At 52.4% G+C, this 18,808-nt stretch overlaps 1 protein-coding gene across 3 annotated transcripts; it reads right to left on the bottom strand.

The window, feature by feature from the left end:
- Positions 1–211: 211 nt before the first annotated feature.
- Lztr1 (leucine zipper like post translational regulator 1) lies at positions 212–18,724 on the bottom strand. 3 transcript variants are annotated; one of them, XM_059277057.1, is made up of 21 exons: positions 18,191–18,494; positions 17,747–17,809; positions 15,010–15,066; positions 10,488–10,567; positions 9,879–9,987; positions 8,620–8,703; positions 7,720–7,777; positions 6,749–6,888; positions 5,671–5,872; positions 5,255–5,410; positions 4,772–4,882; positions 4,062–4,154; positions 3,836–3,931; positions 3,589–3,754; positions 3,215–3,384; positions 2,904–3,060; positions 2,156–2,282; positions 1,927–2,076; positions 1,343–1,448; positions 1,182–1,262; positions 212–1,056 (listed from the first exon to the last, which is right to left on the bottom strand). In XM_059277057.1, exons 1-21 carry the CDS (start codon positions 18,388–18,390, stop codon positions 940–942), a joined length of 2,523 nt encoding a protein of 840 aa, XP_059133040.1. In that variant the 5' UTR covers positions 18,391–18,494; the 3' UTR covers positions 212–939. The 3 variants fall into 3 exon arrangements, with proteins under 3 accessions (XP_059133040.1, XP_059133039.1, XP_059133037.1); XM_059277056.1 differs by lacking the exons at positions 212–1,056; positions 1,182–1,262; positions 1,343–1,448; positions 18,191–18,494 and adding an exon at positions 18,592–18,724 and having other exon boundaries at positions 1,821–2,076; positions 3,215–3,405; XM_059277054.1 differs by lacking the exons at positions 212–1,056; positions 1,182–1,262; positions 1,343–1,448 and having other exon boundaries at positions 1,821–2,076; positions 3,215–3,405.
- Positions 18,725–18,808: the final 84 nt, after the last annotated feature.

Here is an 18,808-nt window from a genome sequence, read left to right as displayed (position 1 = left end):
TGCCCCGGATGGTCCCGGTCCTGGTCTCTGGGGAGACATCTCAGATACTCAGTTTTCTCTCCCTTGTGACTGACACCATGTGTTGACATGGGCAGAACAGGGGGGGGGGGGGGGGGGAAGGTTCATTATGCTGTATTGGGATGTCAGGTAACAAGGATGGATGCCCCGGATGGTCCCGGTCCTGGTCTCTGGGGAGACATCTCAGATACTCAGTTTTCTCTCCCTTGTGACTGACACCATGTGTTGACATGGGCAGAACAGGGAAGACGTGCTAAACCCACATCTGGGGAATCTCCTAAGCCATAGAACTGTCATGGGCTTCAGGAGGGCAGACCGAAGGTGGCTGCTATGCCAGTCAGGTGTGTACATAGCATCGCCACAGCTTTAAAGGAGGCATGTCAGTGGCAGAACACACACAGGAGTGTTTCTGCTGACTTCTCTCTGGCCCAGATACACACACTGGGTGGGCCAGAAATGCAGCCTCTCTGGGAGTCTTAGCTACACTTGCTGCCCTGTGGGCTGGGAGCAAAACCTTCTAAAGTTCATGTCTAGGATCAGATCACTGTCACTGGTCCCCATCAAGTTCTGGGTAAGGGGTGGAATATACCCTATTGTTAGTTAGAGTAACTTGCCAAGCCCTCATCCCCTAACAGTAGGATTCTATGTCTGGATCCACAGCACACATCATCTCTCTACCTCCTGAGTGGTGTCCCTGAGCCTTGGTCTCCTTGGGGGAGGGGCCAGCTGGGAAGGGAGTCTGCTTCACTTGCCATCCCTGTGGGGCCTGTGTCCTCAATGACGCGCAGCCTGTAGGAGTTCCTGTACACCTCAGTGCCCTGTGGAAGCTGGGAACCACAGGTGTGGTCACTCTGTAGGTGGAGATGTGGCCAATCGGTCGAGTGTCGTCACTCTCCAAACAGGTAGAGTCCTCAGAGATCCTCAGATGTCGGCACCCAGCTCTGCACACTGCTTGTCAGAGATGTGGGAGGCCAGGGAGTCTATGATGTCCAGCAGCAGCTGCTGGCTCAGCAACCGCAGTGTGGGCAGCTTAGAGACCTGCACAGATGACCAGAACTAGATGAAGCCAGACCCCAGGAGGACCAGGGTGGGCAGCCGAGTCCTCTCGGGGCCCAGCCTGCTGGGGAGGGCTGGGACCTAGAGCACTGGGGCCAGAGGCTGACCTTGGTGAATTGGTGCACAATGATGTGCAAGCAGTGCCGCTTCATGTCCAGGGCCTGCGTCTTGTCAGCCGCCTCCAGAATCTGCAATGGCAGGAACCATGAGGCGCTGCCCCAGCTCACCCACAGATGAAGGTGTGGCCTGAAGGGTACCAAGGCTCTACCTGTAGCACATTCTGCACGGTTACGTTCATCTCCAGGTTCTGCTTGCAGTACGCCTGCAGTCTGTTGTTGTAGAAGCCATAGTAGTAGGGGGCCGCAAATAGGTAACTGGGCACAAGTTAAGGAGCTGCCAAGTCATAGGACACATTCACTTGCATCCACCCATCCTGCCACATCCCTTGTCCTCCGAAGGAGGGTACTGCCAGAACTACACAAACCTCAGAAGCCAGAGCTCCAGTTTGGGCTCCAGCTGGCTTACTCTCTAAACTGGTTCTGAACCATTTTAGGCTCAGAGGCCCCATTCAAGATCCAAAGAAAACCTGAAACCTCTCATTCCCATGTGCACATTCACAGAACTTTTCCAAGTCTTCTCAGGCCCCATCAGGTGTCCTTGCACCTCAAGTTCAAACACTACTCATAAAGCATGAGGAATCACTTTGTCCAGGAGGCCCAGCACCAGCATCAGACACTCTAGAATTAGGTACCAAGCCAAGATCACCCAGCCAACAGAACGGGAACCAAACATGTCTGGGAAGTGCTAAGACTTCTCAGTGGTGACCCAGGAGCACAAGCAGGTAAAGGATGCAGTGAGTCCTCAGGGGGCATGTTGACCTCTCCATAGTAGATGTAACGTAGCATGGACTCAAAGGCCTGTCTGCTGGGCACCATCTCCCCGATAGAGATGTTCACCTGCCCATCCTCCGGCATGAATGAACGGAACATGGCCTCAAAGTAGCTGCAAAGGAAGAGGTAGGTCCCAGCCCTCAGGAGAAGGAAGCATCAAGGCCCCGCCCCCCCTCACACCCTTAGCACACCTAGACCGGGCAGCCAGGATGGCCTTGTGGGCTGGTCGTGGGTGGCCATCGAGCAACAGTGTGATGTCACAGAACTCCGAGCCTGCCCCCTCCAGGTATGCCTTCATGTCCTGGATCAAAGATGTGCCTGGGGGGTGTAGAAGGACCTTGAAAAGACTCCCATCTCTACCCTGAATGAAGAGGCTACCTTTGTTTTCTGGCCCAGTAGGCACCGCCTCTCCACAGTGACCATGTCAGAAGTACCAGTTTGTCCTCTCCTCAGCCCTCAGGTCACCTGGAAACGCCCTCAGGGATGCTGCACCAATAACTGACCTTCCACGATGTGCCCTACATGCCCAGCTCCCAGTCTCATGCTGGACTCCCCTCCAGGCTCATCTTTTGAACTCATGCCAGTGGCAGGGGCTAGTATAACCCCCAAGGAGAGTTGGGAAGGTGCTATCAATCTTCTCCATCGGGTAGGCCGACAAGCACTTGACAAGATGTAGCTGCAGCTGCCTGGCTCACTTGACATCAGCTCTGACCAGCCAACCAGAGAAGGCACAAGTCACCCTGAGGAGTGGGTTTCGTGGTATCCGGGCTCATGGGCACACAGCTTGCTGTTGGAAGCCCCTATGGGTTCTTTGAGATGTGCCTGCCTCCGTTCCTCCCGGCCTCTGTGCCTGTGACACCCGAGGGGTCACAGAGCCACCCTTACCCCAAGGGCCTGGCAGGTAGGTAGTTACTAAGTCTCTCATCACTACTTCCCTACCAATGTCCACGGGTTGATCCGAGGGGGCTCGAGGGGGCGGCTGCTGCTTCCGCCGCACAATCTCTACAATCAGTGGGGATGAGAGGCGCTCGAACTCCTTCATCATGATCACCTGGTTGAAGTGGGACTCCCTCACTATGAAGTTCAGGCAGTGCTCCTAGGACAGAGGGGCACAGGAGGCAGCTGGAGTCAGGCCCAGGCCCAGGCTGGGCAGCAGAGCTGGCAGTGAGGAACAACAGACCACCCCATCCCACCAAGGCAGGCCTGGGCTGGCAGGCCTTCCCAGCTGCCGGGCTGACCCCAGCGTGTACCTTAAGCTGGCCCAGCTGTAGCCTAGCAGCGCTCTCACACACAACCAGTACATTCTGGAGATCCACAGAGGCTTCGATGTACTGCCGACACAGCTGTTCAAGACGGCACAGCTGGAAGCTCAGCGCCAACTTGTACACATCCATGATGAGCAGCACGTCCTCGACATGGCCTGCACCAGAACACCCTGAGCCTGGGGCCCGGGAAAGGAGGGCTCCCTCCAGGAACAAGAGGGTCGGGGCTGCAAGATGGCAGCCAGACCGCAAGCCAACTGACTACGGCTTGTGCCTCAGGCACCTGTAACAGACCTAGCAGCACCCCCTGCCTCTGCTGCCCATCCCCACCCTGGTCCACACCACCCACACCCGAGGCAGACCTTTCCGTGGGTACTTGATCTTGTCTGTGTAGAGAAACTGCATGAGCACCTCGAATGGCCGGGCCTCGGCCTCACGAATGGCCACACGTAACAAGGGGGGCCGTGCCCTGCCCACAGCAGCACCAGGGACCTCCCTGGGTGCGAGGGCCCCATCCTCCTCCAGCTTCTGTGGGGAAAAGGGAGCTCAGGGCACCCTAGTAGACAGTGGGCAAAGCTTCCCAGTCACGAGGGCTAAAGGAGACCTTACCTGGGCCAGCCACTCTCGAGCCTGCAAGATCTTCCTGCGTAGCCATCGGCTCCGTGCAGTGACGATGGCAACATGGCCTTGTACACACTCTTCCTTCTGCGTAGAGAACGAGTGGTATGTGGGTGAGAGCACGGGGCCCCGGCCCAGGGGACGGAAGCCAGCAGGCCAGGGCGAAGCTCCACTCAGCAGACAGAGTGGGGAGGCTGTAGAGTCGGTCGTCACCTACCTCACCCAGCACAAACTCCACATCGCAGAACTGGCGGCTCTCCCACAGGCGCCCATAGTCTTCATGCAGTGTGCACTTAGGGTAGCAGGAGAACTGCGGAGGAGGAGAGTCAGTGAGCGAGCGCAGAGGCCCTCCTGAGACCAGCAGGGTCAGGTGAGCCTGCACCACGACTCAGAAGGCCTCCCATGTCCACTGTGTCTTCTCTGACAACGGCTCCCAGGCTTTAGGCACCTGCACTGTTTCTAAAATCCTGGACCCAGGTACTCAACAACCCCATCCCACCCCTCCCCACCATGAAACAGCTTTATCCATGCCTCCACTATGCCAGCGGCCCCTGTCCTAACCACCTGTTCCTCCAGGTTTGGGAAGGGCCTCCAAGGCAAGCTCCCACCAGCCTTCTCCAGGCCGATTTCCTTAGAGGCCCCAGCACAGAGCCCAGCTTGGCCTCTCCTTTGCGGGTCCTGTGCGCTCTCCTGACAACTCTTCTCTGAAGCAGAGGCTCTGCTAGCCTCACTGCGCACTAAGGCTCCCTCCCTCCTGGTGTCATCTCTGCCCACCTGGACCTACAGCACCCCAACCCTCTGCAGCAGACTACTCAGAGAGACGTCATCCCACAGGCTCAGCTCTCAGCAGGCACCTTCCACAGCCCTGACCCCCCCCCCCCCGGCCCACCTACCCCAGCAGGCCCCACAGAACCACTGGCGACATACCTGGAACCTGTACATCTCCCCACTGCGAATGTTGTTGTCCACAGTGCCCCCAAAGATGTACATGGCATCCGAGATGACAGCAGCTGCATGGAAGAGCCTCCCACTGGGCAGCTGAGAGGGACAGACAGAATGATGGGATGGGGCAGACTCCAACAGTGGATCTAGCTGTGGCCAAGCTAGTGTCACGGATCCATGTGGCCACGAAAGAGGAAAGGCCAAAGATCCCAGTCCCCTGGACAGTCCCTAGGTGCTCCTGCAGGTACGGAGGGAGGCTGGGACCCTGGGGTGGGGCAGAGGGTAGGGCAGGTTGTGCAGAACCCCAGGTTAACAGTGTATTTGGGCCAGCATGTCACGCTGACTACAGGGTAAAGCCTGGGAACCCCAGAGCCACGTGCTGCTCTTCCAGGAGTCCTGCTCTACCTGTCTATCAGAGGTCCTGCTTCAGACGGTAATGGAATTTTAATAAGCGTCCTTGACACTCACCTCTGATGCCAGGTGGACAGGCTGCTTGGCTGAGGTGGTGCCAAAGTCTAAGCCAAACACATCTCTGGACTTCTTAAAGCTGCTCCGCTCCTCTGAGGTTAGGGTTGATGCCTCCTCAGAAGAGGAAGCTCGCTCAGGCACCTCAGCCCCACCAACCTTGAGGAAAACATACACAAGAAGGTAACAATCCAGCATCCCTTCCAGGGCTTGCTATGGGCTCCAGAGGAGGGACAAGACATTGAGTAAGGCTGTGAGGGTGGTCAGGGTGCTTCCCAGAGGTCTGCAGGATAGCAGCACAGTGCAACTGATGGAATGCAGGCATGAAAACCTGAAGGATATAGGACTAAGGGCCTTGAGGGTTCTCAGGTTGCTCTTCTTGGTTACATGGAATCAAGGGAACCCAGGTCAGGACTCACCTCACTGTCAGAGCTGGGCTGGACAACCTCCCAAGTCTGGAAGTCCACATCATAGCAGTGCAGCTCATTGGGCAGTGTATTGTCCGCCGCACCCCCAAACACATAGAGATGACGGTCAAAGGCCACCATGGTGTGTCCATAGCGCCGCTGTGGTGGGGGTGGGGAGCCCCGGAGCAGGTGCTCAGTAGGGATGCGTGTCCACCTGGGGCCATGACCATGAACCAGCACTGGAGTGGGGCTCTGCTCTCTCTCACACTCCCCACAGAAGGTCCTCCCATGAAGTTCCCCTAAAGTCCTTGCAGTGCCAGCCCATGGTCTACAGGGAAGGCACAGGCCTGTGTGTCCAGCATCCCTTGACCTGTTAAGCTCAGGTATTGGCCCTACTCCACTCCATGCAACCACCATGGGGGCCCTACCAAGCTCCCTCTCTCCCACCACCATAGAGCAGACAGCAGTGACAGGGCAGAGCCTCTGCTAGTCTGCTCCGGGGATGAGGCGCTATAGACCTTGTTATCTAAACAGCAGAGCCCCACCTGGGAGATGCCTGCCCAGGCACTAAATCCTCCAGTACTTCTACCCTCCAAGGGCTCCCAGAACTTTCCAACAATCCCCTTTTCTGCTACGTCAGCTGAAGAACCAAAGCAGATGCAGGGCTTACTCACTCCAGCCTGCCCCGCACTCAACAAGATCCCTCCACCTACCACTTCTGGCAGCTTGTGAGTCCACTCCCAAGCCCTATTCCTTTTCTCTGTTACTTCCAGCCCCAGCTCAGGGTCCTAAGGCTAGCCAGCAGTCAAAGGCAGTAGAGAGCCTACTTCCCCTGCCTGTCTTCTACTCCCCCATGAGATTAGTGCTGGCCACATTTGTTTACAGTGGCAGTGAGCAAGCCACACACAGGGCAAGGGACCCTGACTCAGGCCACATCTTGCTGAGCTACAGCCATACCCCAAGGGCCCATGAGGCTGTCAAATGCCCATACTCCAGGCTGTATGCTCCTGCTGTATGTGGGAACTAGGGGAGATCACAGCAGTTACCAGACACAGGAATGAGCAAAACCCTCAAAACCCAGGGAACTCACGTCTTGTCCTTGAATTCGAACTGGAAGAGGTTGTTGGTGATCTTGGCTCCGCTCTGCCCTGAGAACACGAACATCTTATCCCGGCACACAGCCACAGGGAAGTTGCAGCAGGACGGGGGAATCTCCCCACTCTGGGCCACCTGCAGTGGGGGCACAGCTCAGCCAGGGCCTCACAGGCCTGGGGCCACACTATCCTACACTTTGAAGTGAATAAATATAGCTTACAGCCTCATCACACCTACCACGCGGGCCCAGTTCTGAGGCTAAAATCGTGAGGTTCATTTGGAACTAAAAATATAATTTCTACAAGAGAAATAAAGCTTCAGGGGAAAGCAGTGAACTTTGTGTTGTTCTCGCTGTGTTCACATGAGGGTGGGAACAAGTCACGCCTGTCCCATGTGGCACTCTGCCCATCCTGGACTCGGAACCTTCGTTTTTCCTTCCTCAGCCTCCACTTTGGCTCCGAGGGACCGAAGCCAGGGATGTGCACGTGCTGTGCTGTCATGGACTACAGCCTCAGCTCCAAAGCCTTCTAGGATTCATTTACTTATTCTGTCATTTGGAGACAAGGTCTCTCTGTGCAGCTCTGGCTAACCTAGAACTCTCTATGGAGCCCAAGCTGACCCCACACTCACTCTGCAGCTGAGGATCACTCTGAATTTCTGATCCATCTCCCAAGTACTGGGATTACAGGATCAAACCCAGGGCTTCATACATGCTACATTACTAATTCAACTACATCCTCAGCCCACTTGGAGTCTCCAGTTAATACCAGAATTGGGCTGAGGGGAGGGTCAAGGGGAGAAAAAGGTGGGCCTTGGTAAGGGGAAGAAGGCAGCCTCTGTCACATGCCACCCTAGCACCTCTCACCCGTATACCAGCTTCCTTTATCCCTTACCTCTTGATGCTGCAATCCCACCCCCCCAGTGCCCTTGACTCCCCATCTGCATCATGCTCCCTGCACCCCTCACCTCCTCCCAGCATGTGAGCTCTCGGTCTTGGAGGCCAATTGTCCACATGTCGTTCAACCTGCATCAGGACAGAGGAGTCAGGATCCTTTGGTCCTGAGCCTGGCTGGGAGGCATAGCTCCAGGGAAGGACCACTTGCTATGTGTGTCAGGAGACAACTGTGCCATCTTTCTTAAAGAAACAAGAACTTCCGGGGAAGAAGGTGCTATATCAAATCCCTGCACCCAGCCCCTCCCTAGCAGCTTTCACTTCCTGCTGGCTCTCTGACCAGCCAAGACAGAAGTAGATTGACACATACTATCTGGGGTAATGAGAAGGGCCAGCCCCCCTGGGGAGGGAAAAGACCGTGTGTCCCACACAGCCTGCTGCTGCACTGTGTCATCACTGGTTTCTGCAATGTCCAGTTTAGAGTGAGCACCGCTGTTTGGTTATCAGAGAAATACAACAAAACAGTGTTTCTAAGACAAGGAGGAAGCCTGGTGTGGAGGCGCACACCTTTAAACCCAGCACTCTGGAAGCAGAGGCAGGAGGTGCTCTGTGAGTTTAAAGCCAGCCAGATCTACACAGAGGGTTCCAGAACAGCCAGGGCTACAAAGAGACCTTGTCTTAAAACAAAAACAAAAGTAAAGCAATAAATAAATCAATGAAAACTGTAACACAGGGAGGAACCCAGGGCTGGATTTGAGCTGAGATGCTTCCGGCCTCCAGGCCCCTGTAGTTCCAAATCTCCTCATCAAGGAAATCCAGGGATCACAGAGAAATCTCACCTCCACACCCCTCTCCTGAGAAACTCAAAACCCACCAGGGTAACTTACCCCAGTCTGACCACTCAGGTGCCAAGAGAGCTTATTCTGCCCCCACGGACATGCAGGGGTAGGGTACACGGCCAGCTACCTGCCTACCTGGCATTGCCATCATAGCCAGCAAAGATCCAGAGCTTGTCACTGTACACTGTGGCCCCATGGGCTGACCTGGCAACTGGCAACCTAGAACATAAAGAAAAAATGAGGAGGGGCTGGAGAGAAGACTCAGCATTGAAGAGAACTCACTGTTCTTCAGGAGACCCAGGTTCAATTCCCAGCACCCACATGACAGCTCACAACCATCCCCTGTAATGCCAGTCCCAGGTGATCTGATGACTTCAAGTCTCCTCAGGCACCAGGCATGCATGTGGTTATCAGAACAGGCTGACGCACAGGGCTCCATGTGTTCAGCAGCTAGGGCCACAAGTGCCCAACCCTGGGGCTCAGAGGCCAGTGCTGGGACAATGGAATCGAGCAACAGCACAAGAGGTCTGGGCAGCAGATGTGTAAAAAAATTCAGATGTTGAAACAGGGCATGATGGTACATGTCTGCAAATCCTGGTACTAGGGAGGTGAAAGGAGGAGGGGGATCAGAGGTTCAAGACCAGCCTCAGCTACATGGCAAGTCTAAAGTCAGTGGGACCGTGTGACACCCTGACTCAAAATAAACAACGAAAAACACACAAAGGCAAAACCAAAAAAACCCTCTTAAGGGGCGGGGATGTGGCTCAGTTTGTAGGTTGCTTTCCTAGCATACACAAAGCTATTGGTTTGATTCCCAGCACCACACAAAACCAGGTATGGTGCTGTATACCTGTAACGCCAGCACTCAGGGGCTGCAGGCAGGAGGATCAGATGTTCAAGTCATCCTCAGCCATACACAACAAAGCTAGTCTAGCCTACATGAGATCCTGTCTCAAAGATGGGGGGAAATCAGATAGAGGCCTTGGAATATAGCTCAGTGATAGAGAGCTTGCCTAGTACAAAAAAGGCCTTGGATTTCATCCCCAGTGCTAAAAAAACAAAATACAGCCAAAAGAAATTCTGTGGTCCACGCAGGCCCAGCACCTTCCCAGCTGCCAGGAAAGCCCTGAAGTACTCCAAAGCAGCCCATCAGGTTCCTGAGACAGAAGGGGATGTACACCTGGGAGCAGCTGAGGCAATGGCTGGGCACAGCTCCTAGCTTCCGGCCTGCTGCACACATCCTGTCCAGCCTTGCCCCCCTGGGACTCAGCAGTGATGAAAACCAAGCAATTAAAAGTCTCCCAGCCCCAGCGTCCCCATCTGGAATGGGGCAGGAGGCACATCCCAGGCTGACGGCCATTTCCTTACTGTGAAATGCTCAGCAAACCTCTTACCTCCCTTCAATTTTCCACTCTGTCCACTGGCCGGTTGCAAACTTGTATTCAAAGAGGTCATTTTTATTCTTCAAGTTAGAATTAGAATAGATATCTCCAGTATAGCCCCCTGGGTGAAGAGAATGAAAGTAAAGTGTTATATGTAGGTACTATTTTGGTATTTAAATGTGGGGGCCCTAGTTAACATGTACAAACCTCTAGTACCAACTGCCCACTCGAATTACCTCTGCACTGGGCCCTGGGGATGCAGATAGGCACACTGATGTTTCTTGCCCTAGCCATCAGAGAGGACACCCCCAGTTCCATGAGCTCAGGACATTGGGAAAATCAGTCCCCTCAAGCCAGAGGTTCAGAGCACTCCAGAGGACAAAGTTAGTGGGGTGACACGACCTACGCAACAGAGCTCAGAGAGCCCCACGACCTACGCAACAGAGCTCAGAGAGCCCCACGACCTACGCAACAACAGAGCTCAGAGAGCCCCACGACCTACGCAACAACAGAGCTCAGAGAGCCCCGCGACCTACGCAGCAGAGCTCAGAGAGCCCCACGGAGGTTGGAGGTGGTGGAGGCTACAAGTCTGTGGGTGCAGGAGGGCAAAAGGCTACTTACCAAAGACGAACATGCTGCTCCCGTAGACAACAGCTGAGTGGTGGTAACGGGGGGCTGGTGGGGTGCCAGTGGTAAAGGCTCTGGGAGAGGCACAGGGTGAGGTCAGTGAGGGGTCACCCTCACCACCTCCATACTTTATTTTCCTTTCTCCCTTCTTCTCTTTCCTCCGTCCTCTCTTCTACCTACCCCTCCCTTCTCCTTTTCTTTTCAAGTTATGGTGTTGCTGTAAGTAGTCCAGGCTGGCATGTAACTCATTATGCTATGTATTCCAGGTTGGCCTCAAATTTATCATCCTCCTACCTCAGTCTCCTGAATACTGGAATTAGAGAGAGGTATCACTACAGTCATTTAACTCTTTCAGACAAGTTCTCATTACAGTGCCCAAGCTGGCTTCTAATTTATGGTTCAAGTGATCTTTCCCCTCAGCTGTCCACAGACACAGGAGAAGAGATGTACAAAGCAGAGCATCAGCTTTGCTTTACATCTGTATTTCTAAGGTGCCGTTTCTCTCCTAGAGCATTTAAAACATCAGTAACCAGGAGAAAGCCAAAGTAACAGGCATTGAACTCTTGCAGATGCTGCTTGGAGGAAGCCCTTACCCGGCACCTTTCTAAGCCTCTAAGAGGCTTCTCGGATCCCCTGCCCCCCAGACAGGGTTTCACTATGTGGCCCTGGCTGTCCTGAAACTTGCTCTGTAGACCAGGCTGGGCTCAAACAGGATCTGCCTGCCTCTCGAGTGCTGGGATTAAAAAGCCACCATGTACTGGGCAGTGGTGACACACGCCTTTAATCCCAGCACTTGGGAGGCTGAGGCAGGTGGATCTCTGTGAGTTTGAAGCCAGCCTGGTCTACAAAGTGAGTTCCAGAACAGCCAGAGTTACACAGAGAAACTCTGTCTTGAAAAACCAAAAAAAAAAAAAAAAAAAAAAAAAAAAAAAAAAAAAAAGAAAGAAAGAAAGAAAAAAGAAAACCACCATGCCTGACTTTTTCTCCCTTTAAATAGGGTCTTGCTACGTAGTCTTGGCTGGACTAGAAGTCACTGTGTAGACCAGACTGGCCTCAACTCACAGAGATCTGCCTGAGTACTAGGATTAAATGTGTGAGTCACCAGTGATGCCTGGCTGGGGGACTGGTTTGTTCTTTTGGAATCGTTTGGAAGATATTTTACAATTCGCTTTTTCAAGAGAGCAACAGAGTTTAACTTGGTCCTGGTATCAAGATACTGGGATTATGGGAATGCCCCACTATTCTCAGCTTAAGCAATTTATTTTGGCTTGTCTTTTGAGAGGGTCTTGCTATGTTACAAAGGCTGGTCTCAGATTTGCCTGCTTGCCTCCCAAAGACTAGAATGTTAAGTGGTCTACCACCATAGCTGGCTATATGTGAATTTTTTTTGCAGTGTTGGGTAATGAACCTGGGAACTTGTGGATCACTTCTCCACAGTGCACACGGGGAGGGGAGAGGACACTTTGTGAAGTAGTTCTCTCCTCCACCTTTACTTTTTCTGATGATTGAACTCAGCTCATCAGCCTTGCTCAGCACTGCCTTCATCTGCTGAGCCAGCTCGCTGGCCAGTCAAAGGAGTTTTTTAAATTAATTAAGGACTGGATCTGGACATGGAGCTCAGTTAGTCAAGTGTTCGCCTTGTCTGCACTAAGCCTGCCTCAGCCTGCCTAACCACAGCTCTGAGTTAGATCCCCAGTATTGATAAGCCAGGCAGGGCAGCAGATGTCTGTAATCCCACACTCGGGTGTAGACATAAGAGGGTAAGAGGTCAGGGTCATCCTTACTACACAGCAAGTGTGAGGCCAGCCTGGGACATACATGAGACCCTGTCCGAAAAAAAAAGGCTAGGGATATAGTTCAGAGGTAGAGTGCCTGCCTGGCACACACCAGTCCCCAGATTTTATATCTAGCACAGAAAAAAAGAAATCAAAGAACTGGTAGCAGCTGTATTAAAATCAAGCGTGAGAAAAATTATTTCTGCTGCTTGGCCAGTGCTGCCAGGGAGCCCAGGCAGAGGCAGGTGTCCTGGTGGGTTGTGGGGTTTGTTGTTGTTTTTCCTTGTTTATTTTTGTCAACTTGACACAAGCTAGAGTATCTGAGAATAGGGAAACACAACTGAGAAGAAGGCTCCATAGTGTCAGGCTGTAGGCAAGCCTAGGGGGCATTTTCTTAATTAGTGATTGATGTGGGAGGCCCCACCTCTTTGTGGGTGGTACCATCCCTGGGCAGGTGGTCCTGGGTGGTAAAAGAAAGCAGGCTGATGATCTACAGAGCGAGCTCCAGGACAGGCACCAAAACTACATGAAGAAACCCTGTCTCGGGGAAAAAAAAAAAGAAATATATAGAATATACAAATTCATGGAGACAGAAAGATTAGAAGATATCTCAAGATGGAGAAGAAAGGAATATAGAGCAATGATTTCCTAAGTACAGAATCTCTGTTTTGTGTGATGGAAAAGCCCCACAAACGGACAGTAGTATCAGGACATAATATCATGAATGCAATAAATCAATACAATTAATGTAATTAATGAATATCAAAAATATAGTTATTGAATGAATACTGCGAATGTAATCAATGAATACCACAAATGTAATTAAGATAATGAGTATAATTAATGAATATCATGAGTGTAATTAATATCTTGAATGTTAATTCATGCCACTGAATTGTGAATTTAAAAATGGTTACAATTGCAAATACTATGTTCATTTAAAAAAATAAGGTGGCAGCTGGAGAGATGGCTCAGAGGTTAAGAACACTGTTCTTCCACAGGTCCTGAGTTCAATTCCCAGCACCCATATGGTGGCTCACAACCATCTGTAATGAGATCTGGCTCCCTCTTCTGGCCTGCAGGGATACATGCAAACAGAACACTGTATACATAATAAATAAATAAATCTTTTAAAAAAAATTTCAGTTTCTTTTCTTTTTTTTTTTTTTTTTTTTTTCTTTTTTGGTTTTTTGAGACAGGGTTTCTCTGTGTAGCTTTGGAGCCTGTCCTGGAACTTGCTCTGTAGCCCAGGCTGGCCTCGAACTCACAGAGATCCTCCTGGCTCTGCCTCCCGAGTGCTGGGATTAAAGGCGTGCGCCACCACCGCCCGTCTTTAAAAAAAAATAAGGTGGGATGTAATCACCACATATTATACGTGTGTATGAAATTGAAGACAGTGATGTTCTAAAATAGAAAGTGGTGACGGTGTCATGGGCCTATGAGGATGCTGGACTAAAGTCTATCAAATTGTGCAAACAGGCAAATTGTATACTATGTGAATTATTTCTCAATAAAGATTTCATAAAATGTAAAAAAAAAGAAAAAGAAAAGAAAAGAAAAGAAAAGAAAGAAAGAAAGCAGGCTGAGCAAGCCATGAGGAGCAAGCCAATACGCAGCTCCCCTCCACGGCCGCTGCCTCAGCTTCTGCCTCCAGACACCTGCCTGGAGTTCCTGCCCTGACTCCCTTCAATGACAGACTGTGACATGGACATGTAAGCTGAGATTAACACTTTCCTTCTCAAGTTGATTTTGATTTTTTGGGTTTGTTTGTTTGTTTTTGAGACAGGGTTTCTCTGTGTAGCTTTGAAGTCTGTCCTAGATCTCACTCTGTAGACCAGGCTGGCCTCAAACTCACAGAGATCCACCTGCCTCTGCCTCCCGAGTGCTGGGATTAAAGGTGTGCGCCACCACTGCCCGGCTTGTGTTGCTTTTGGCCATGGTGTTTCAGCACAGCAATAGAAACCTAAGACAGTGCATGATGCCAAATGGAGCTGCCCTGCCTGGCTGAGTGTCCAGAGCAGTCACATAATCTCCAGAGCCCTGCATCCTCCTCTTTCAAAACAGACCCCATCCCAGAAGGCTCCTGAGGACCAAGGGGAAGTCCTACAGGCTACAGAGAATGCACCACAGGGGGCTGTGTGGCACTGTGCTCCTGCATGAGCAGATGATAGAGCTAGCCAGTCCGGTAAACCCTGACCCTCAGGTCTGTGTAAGCTGCTCCCAGACAGGGACTGCTGCAGGAAACACAAGTATGTGGTACCCAAAGAGGGCAGCTAGCTCTTGTGCAAGGCCACACAGCTGAGACTGTGGTTCACAGGGTTTGCATGCTGCTCAGTGCCTGTATGGGGTCTACTGAAAGGCAACTAGCCCTATGAGACAGGTAGGACAGGAGGCCCTGCTGACAGCCTGGAGGTGGCACTCTAGGAAAACTAATTAGCTGAGGTCCACCCATGCCCTGTCTGAGACCCGACAGCAGCTCCTGGCCCAGAAGAAGTTCTGGTGACTACAGGTCCCTCCCAGGTAAGAGTCTAAATACCACCTACTAGACCAGACAGACCCCTTAGTTCACAGGATTTAGGATAATCATTTTCACAGAAAGCGAGAGAAGGAGGAAGCCATCTAAGGCTCTCCTCTGTTATATTTAATCTCTCTCTGGCCCTCCACATGAGCTGACTATCAGCCAGTGAACCTAGGACTGTGCTGCTGCTCTCCAGGACAGGCGGGGTCCTGGGGCCACCCACCTGCACCAGGAGCAGTCCTTCACGTCAAACCGCAGGAGATCGTTGAGCATCGTCTTTCTGAAAGGCAGTCAGAGAGAGGGTGACAGGAGCCAGGCTGCTTTGTCAAAGCGTTACCTCACCAGGATCTTAGAGATGGGCAGGGGCGTACAGCCAGGGTTGGAGACAGCAGGGAGGGCCTGGCTCACCGACCTCTGGACTTGTCCGGAGTCAGACAACCCAAAGGACAAAAGTAGTGACCAGTGATATGAGCAACTAGGGCTCCCACACTGACAGAGCCAGCCTGATCCCCACCACCAGCAGCCCACTGAAGGCTGATACGAGAGCAGGAACCGGCCCAGAGGCTGGAGTCATCACTCATACCTCCCCCCAGCCTCCAGAATTCCTACTCCTGCATTTAACCCTTCTGAGACAGACCGCACTACGATGAAACGCTGGCTCAAACATGCATCTCCTGCCACCTGACGTAAGAACCGCACTAAAGACAGTCCACTGTCCACTGGGTCAGCTTCCATTACCGGCATGTTACCAACCCTTGTCAACGTGGAAGAAGAAAGTGAACCGACAGGATCCCAAGCACTCCCTTCAGGCCAGGCCTTTACAGGGCACCCCTGCCTGGCTCAGTCTGTGCCAGCTGCGTACCCTCCCTGACTTCATTTTATAGGAGAGGAAGCTTGGCCCGCAGCCAGGAGGGCAAAGCGTAGAGGCTGGTGTCAGCCTCCCCTTGTTTAACCCCCACTTAAACTTCGTGGGTAAAACACTAAGTTGCTATGCTAGGCCCCCGAAGACCAGGCAAACCGGAACAGCTACTGGGGCCCAACGCCTCGTAAACTCAAACGTTAAGGAACACCCCAAAACCGGAGACTGCAGGCTACCTGGGCCTGCTGAAGCCCTGAAGAATTCTAACCTAACCAACCAGGCCCCGCCCCCACCCCGGGCTTTCCTTGAAGCAAAGTTGCTACTGCCCAGTAGGAACTCATCTTTCCACTCTGTTGAATGGAGGTTGCCCTGGTTTTTCTTAAGTCACAGCCAAACAGATGCATAATGAAATTTTCTCTAACTTTCTTTTGAAACTGCATACCAAAAACACTTCTGCTTATCACCACAGTTCTCTACCTGCTCCAGAAAATGCTAATGACAGCGATCCTAAGTTACCACTCTGTGTTGGACACTGGTCTTTTTGGTGTGGGGAATTCTTTTGAAGGCTCATCCTTTAACTCAGTAAACGCTGACTGTGACATCCGGGCACTGGTACAGAGAAGTGAGAAGAAAGATGCCTTGTCTTGGCAGAGAAACTAGATCAGTGCCAGCAATTGCAGTCTGGGGTGCAGACGGAGCTGGTAAGAAGTAAGAGAGGACACGGAGGCCTCACCCACAAGGAACATTAGAAGGGCAGCGAGCAGTGTGTCTGGGAAGGAACAGCATTGCCAAGGGCTGGCTGAGAATCAGGACCTGCAAGTGTACAGCAGGCCTCATACACTCCTGTGAGAACTCGGCTTTACACAGAGGTGCCGGGACATTGGTGGGGGGGCGGTCTATGGTCTGACTTGCAGCTGTAAATGGATCCCCAGCTGCTCTTGAGAAAGATAAGATAAATGCCAGAGGACCAACGCCCAGTTTGCATGCCCTAATAGAGTCCTGAAAATCTCACTTGCTCTAGATCAGCTACCCCAGGTAGTCTACAGGACCAAGACTGTAGTCCCCTTCCTGGGCTTTAGGCCAGGTTCTGGGCCTGAGAGGAGGGAGTCACATACAAACATATAACTTCAGCTTACTTAAAAAGTCTGCGTGGGGCTGGAGAGATGGCTCAGAGGTTAAGAGCACTGACTGCTCTTCCAGAGGTCCTGAGTTCAATTCCCAGCAACCACATGGTGGCTCACAACCATCTGTAATGAGATCTGGTGCCTCTTCTGGCCTGCAGTCACATATGCTATATACATAATAAATAAATAAATAAATTTTTTTTTTTTTTAAAGATTTATTTATTATGTATACAGAGCTTGCACATATCCCTGCAAGCCAGAAGAGGGCCTGCAGTCACATATGCTATATACATAATAAATAAATAAATAAATTTTTTAAAAAAAAAAAAAAAAAAAAAAAAAGTCTGCGTGCATGGAGATGTGCTCACCAGAACTGCAGGTCATTTCCAGGAAGATTATTTTCCAGGAAGTTAAAGCAACCCAGGGAAATCTCCACCAGAAGCAAGACATGCACAGCACCAATAAAACCGATTTTGGAGGCAGTGAGATGGCTCAGCAAGTGAAAGCACTTGCCACCGAGTCTTGCAACTTGGGTTCAATCCCTGGTACCCACCCGCATGGCAGGGGAAAGATGAATCCTGCACGCCGTTGTCTGACCTCCATATGCACCCCATAAACAGATGTAAAAACAACAACAAAACATGTTCTCCATACTTTTGGTTACAAAGCAAGCGAGTGGGGGCAAAGCCTAGAGAGAAGTGTAGGGAAAGAAGAAAAGTGCCTGGCAGGGCTATAGGCCGTCTCCTCATTCAAAACAAGCATGTTTCTAGGGACAGAGCATGTGCTGCCATTCGAATACCAGGGTGAGAGGGCTTTAAGGGCAGGATCTTCCTCACCATAACCTGGGAACCAGGTACAAGGTACCTCACAGATAGGGAAGCAGAGGTTCACAGGACATGGCTAATGACCCCCATTCTCAGACAACAGTCTGTCTCATTGTCCCCTGCCACCACTCCCATCAAAACAGACAAACTCACCCGTTGTCTCCGCCAAACACATAGATGGCATCCTTATATGCTACGACTGTGTGCTTGCTACGCCTAGAAAGAAAGAAGAGGTGGCGGGTGGTGAGACCGGGACTCTCCTGGCTGACACCGGGTGGCTGTCACATAAGTTTGGGTAAATCCTCTCAACTGCTAAAATCTACAGAGATCCTTCAATTCTATCAGACAGCAAGGACGTCTGGCACACCGAGGATTCTGCAGGCTCCCCACCTATACCTCAGCTCCGGGACCCAAACGGGACCCTCAGAAATGTAACAGCTCTAGTACCCTGCCTAGGGTCACACTACTGGGCGACTCCTGGGAATCGACTACCCCCAGGACATCACACGGGGTCTCGCCCCTAGGGCCCATCCTGGGCCCTCCTCAGCTCTCGTCGCCACTCCCAGTGCCTTCAGGACCCCCTGCACACTGTCGTACCGGGCGCCCACGAATTCGTCGCAGGGTGGGAGGCGCCGCCAGCGATGCACTGTTTCGAAGGGTCCAAAGTTGAGCGTCAGGTACTCGACACTGTCTGAGCAGCTGTGGTCAAAGTCCACGCTCGGAGCCACCTTGGAGCGCACCCCTCCTGCCAGGGCCCCAGCTCCGATCGGGGCCCCCGAGCCTCCGGACCCAGCCATCCCTGGTTCAGGCCGGGTGGGCCGCCCAGGTTGCAGGGCTCACGGCCGCCGCCCGGGCCGAGCCCAGGGACCACATTTCCCGAAGGGCCCTGCGCCTACGGCGTAGCACGTCCGGCCAGCGTGCGCGCTGGGCCCGCCTTCCCGACAAGCCTTGCGCTCCCCGCGACACGGCGGGCTGTTGAGGACTTTGGGGTTCCTTACAGTGTCATACAGCGAGCACTTCACATTCTGAAAGCATTTCTGGCCAGTAATCGGCTTGGGTTCCTCCTGTCGGGAAACGCGGTCTGACCAGAGCATGCCTTGTAGTCGAGCTTTGCCATCGCCCGGAAGCCGCCACCCCCGGAACTCCAGAATGAGGTTTCCGGCTTGCGGGCGACTCAACCATCCACCTTCTGCTTGCACCCCCAAACCGGGGCTT

Source organism: Peromyscus eremicus, chromosome 12 (assembly GCF_949786415.1).
Source record: "Peromyscus eremicus chromosome 12, PerEre_H2_v1, whole genome shotgun sequence".
Lineage (NCBI taxonomy): Eukaryota > Metazoa > Chordata > Mammalia > Rodentia > Cricetidae > Peromyscus > Peromyscus eremicus.
This window is presented reverse-complemented; position numbering and strand designations above follow the sequence as displayed.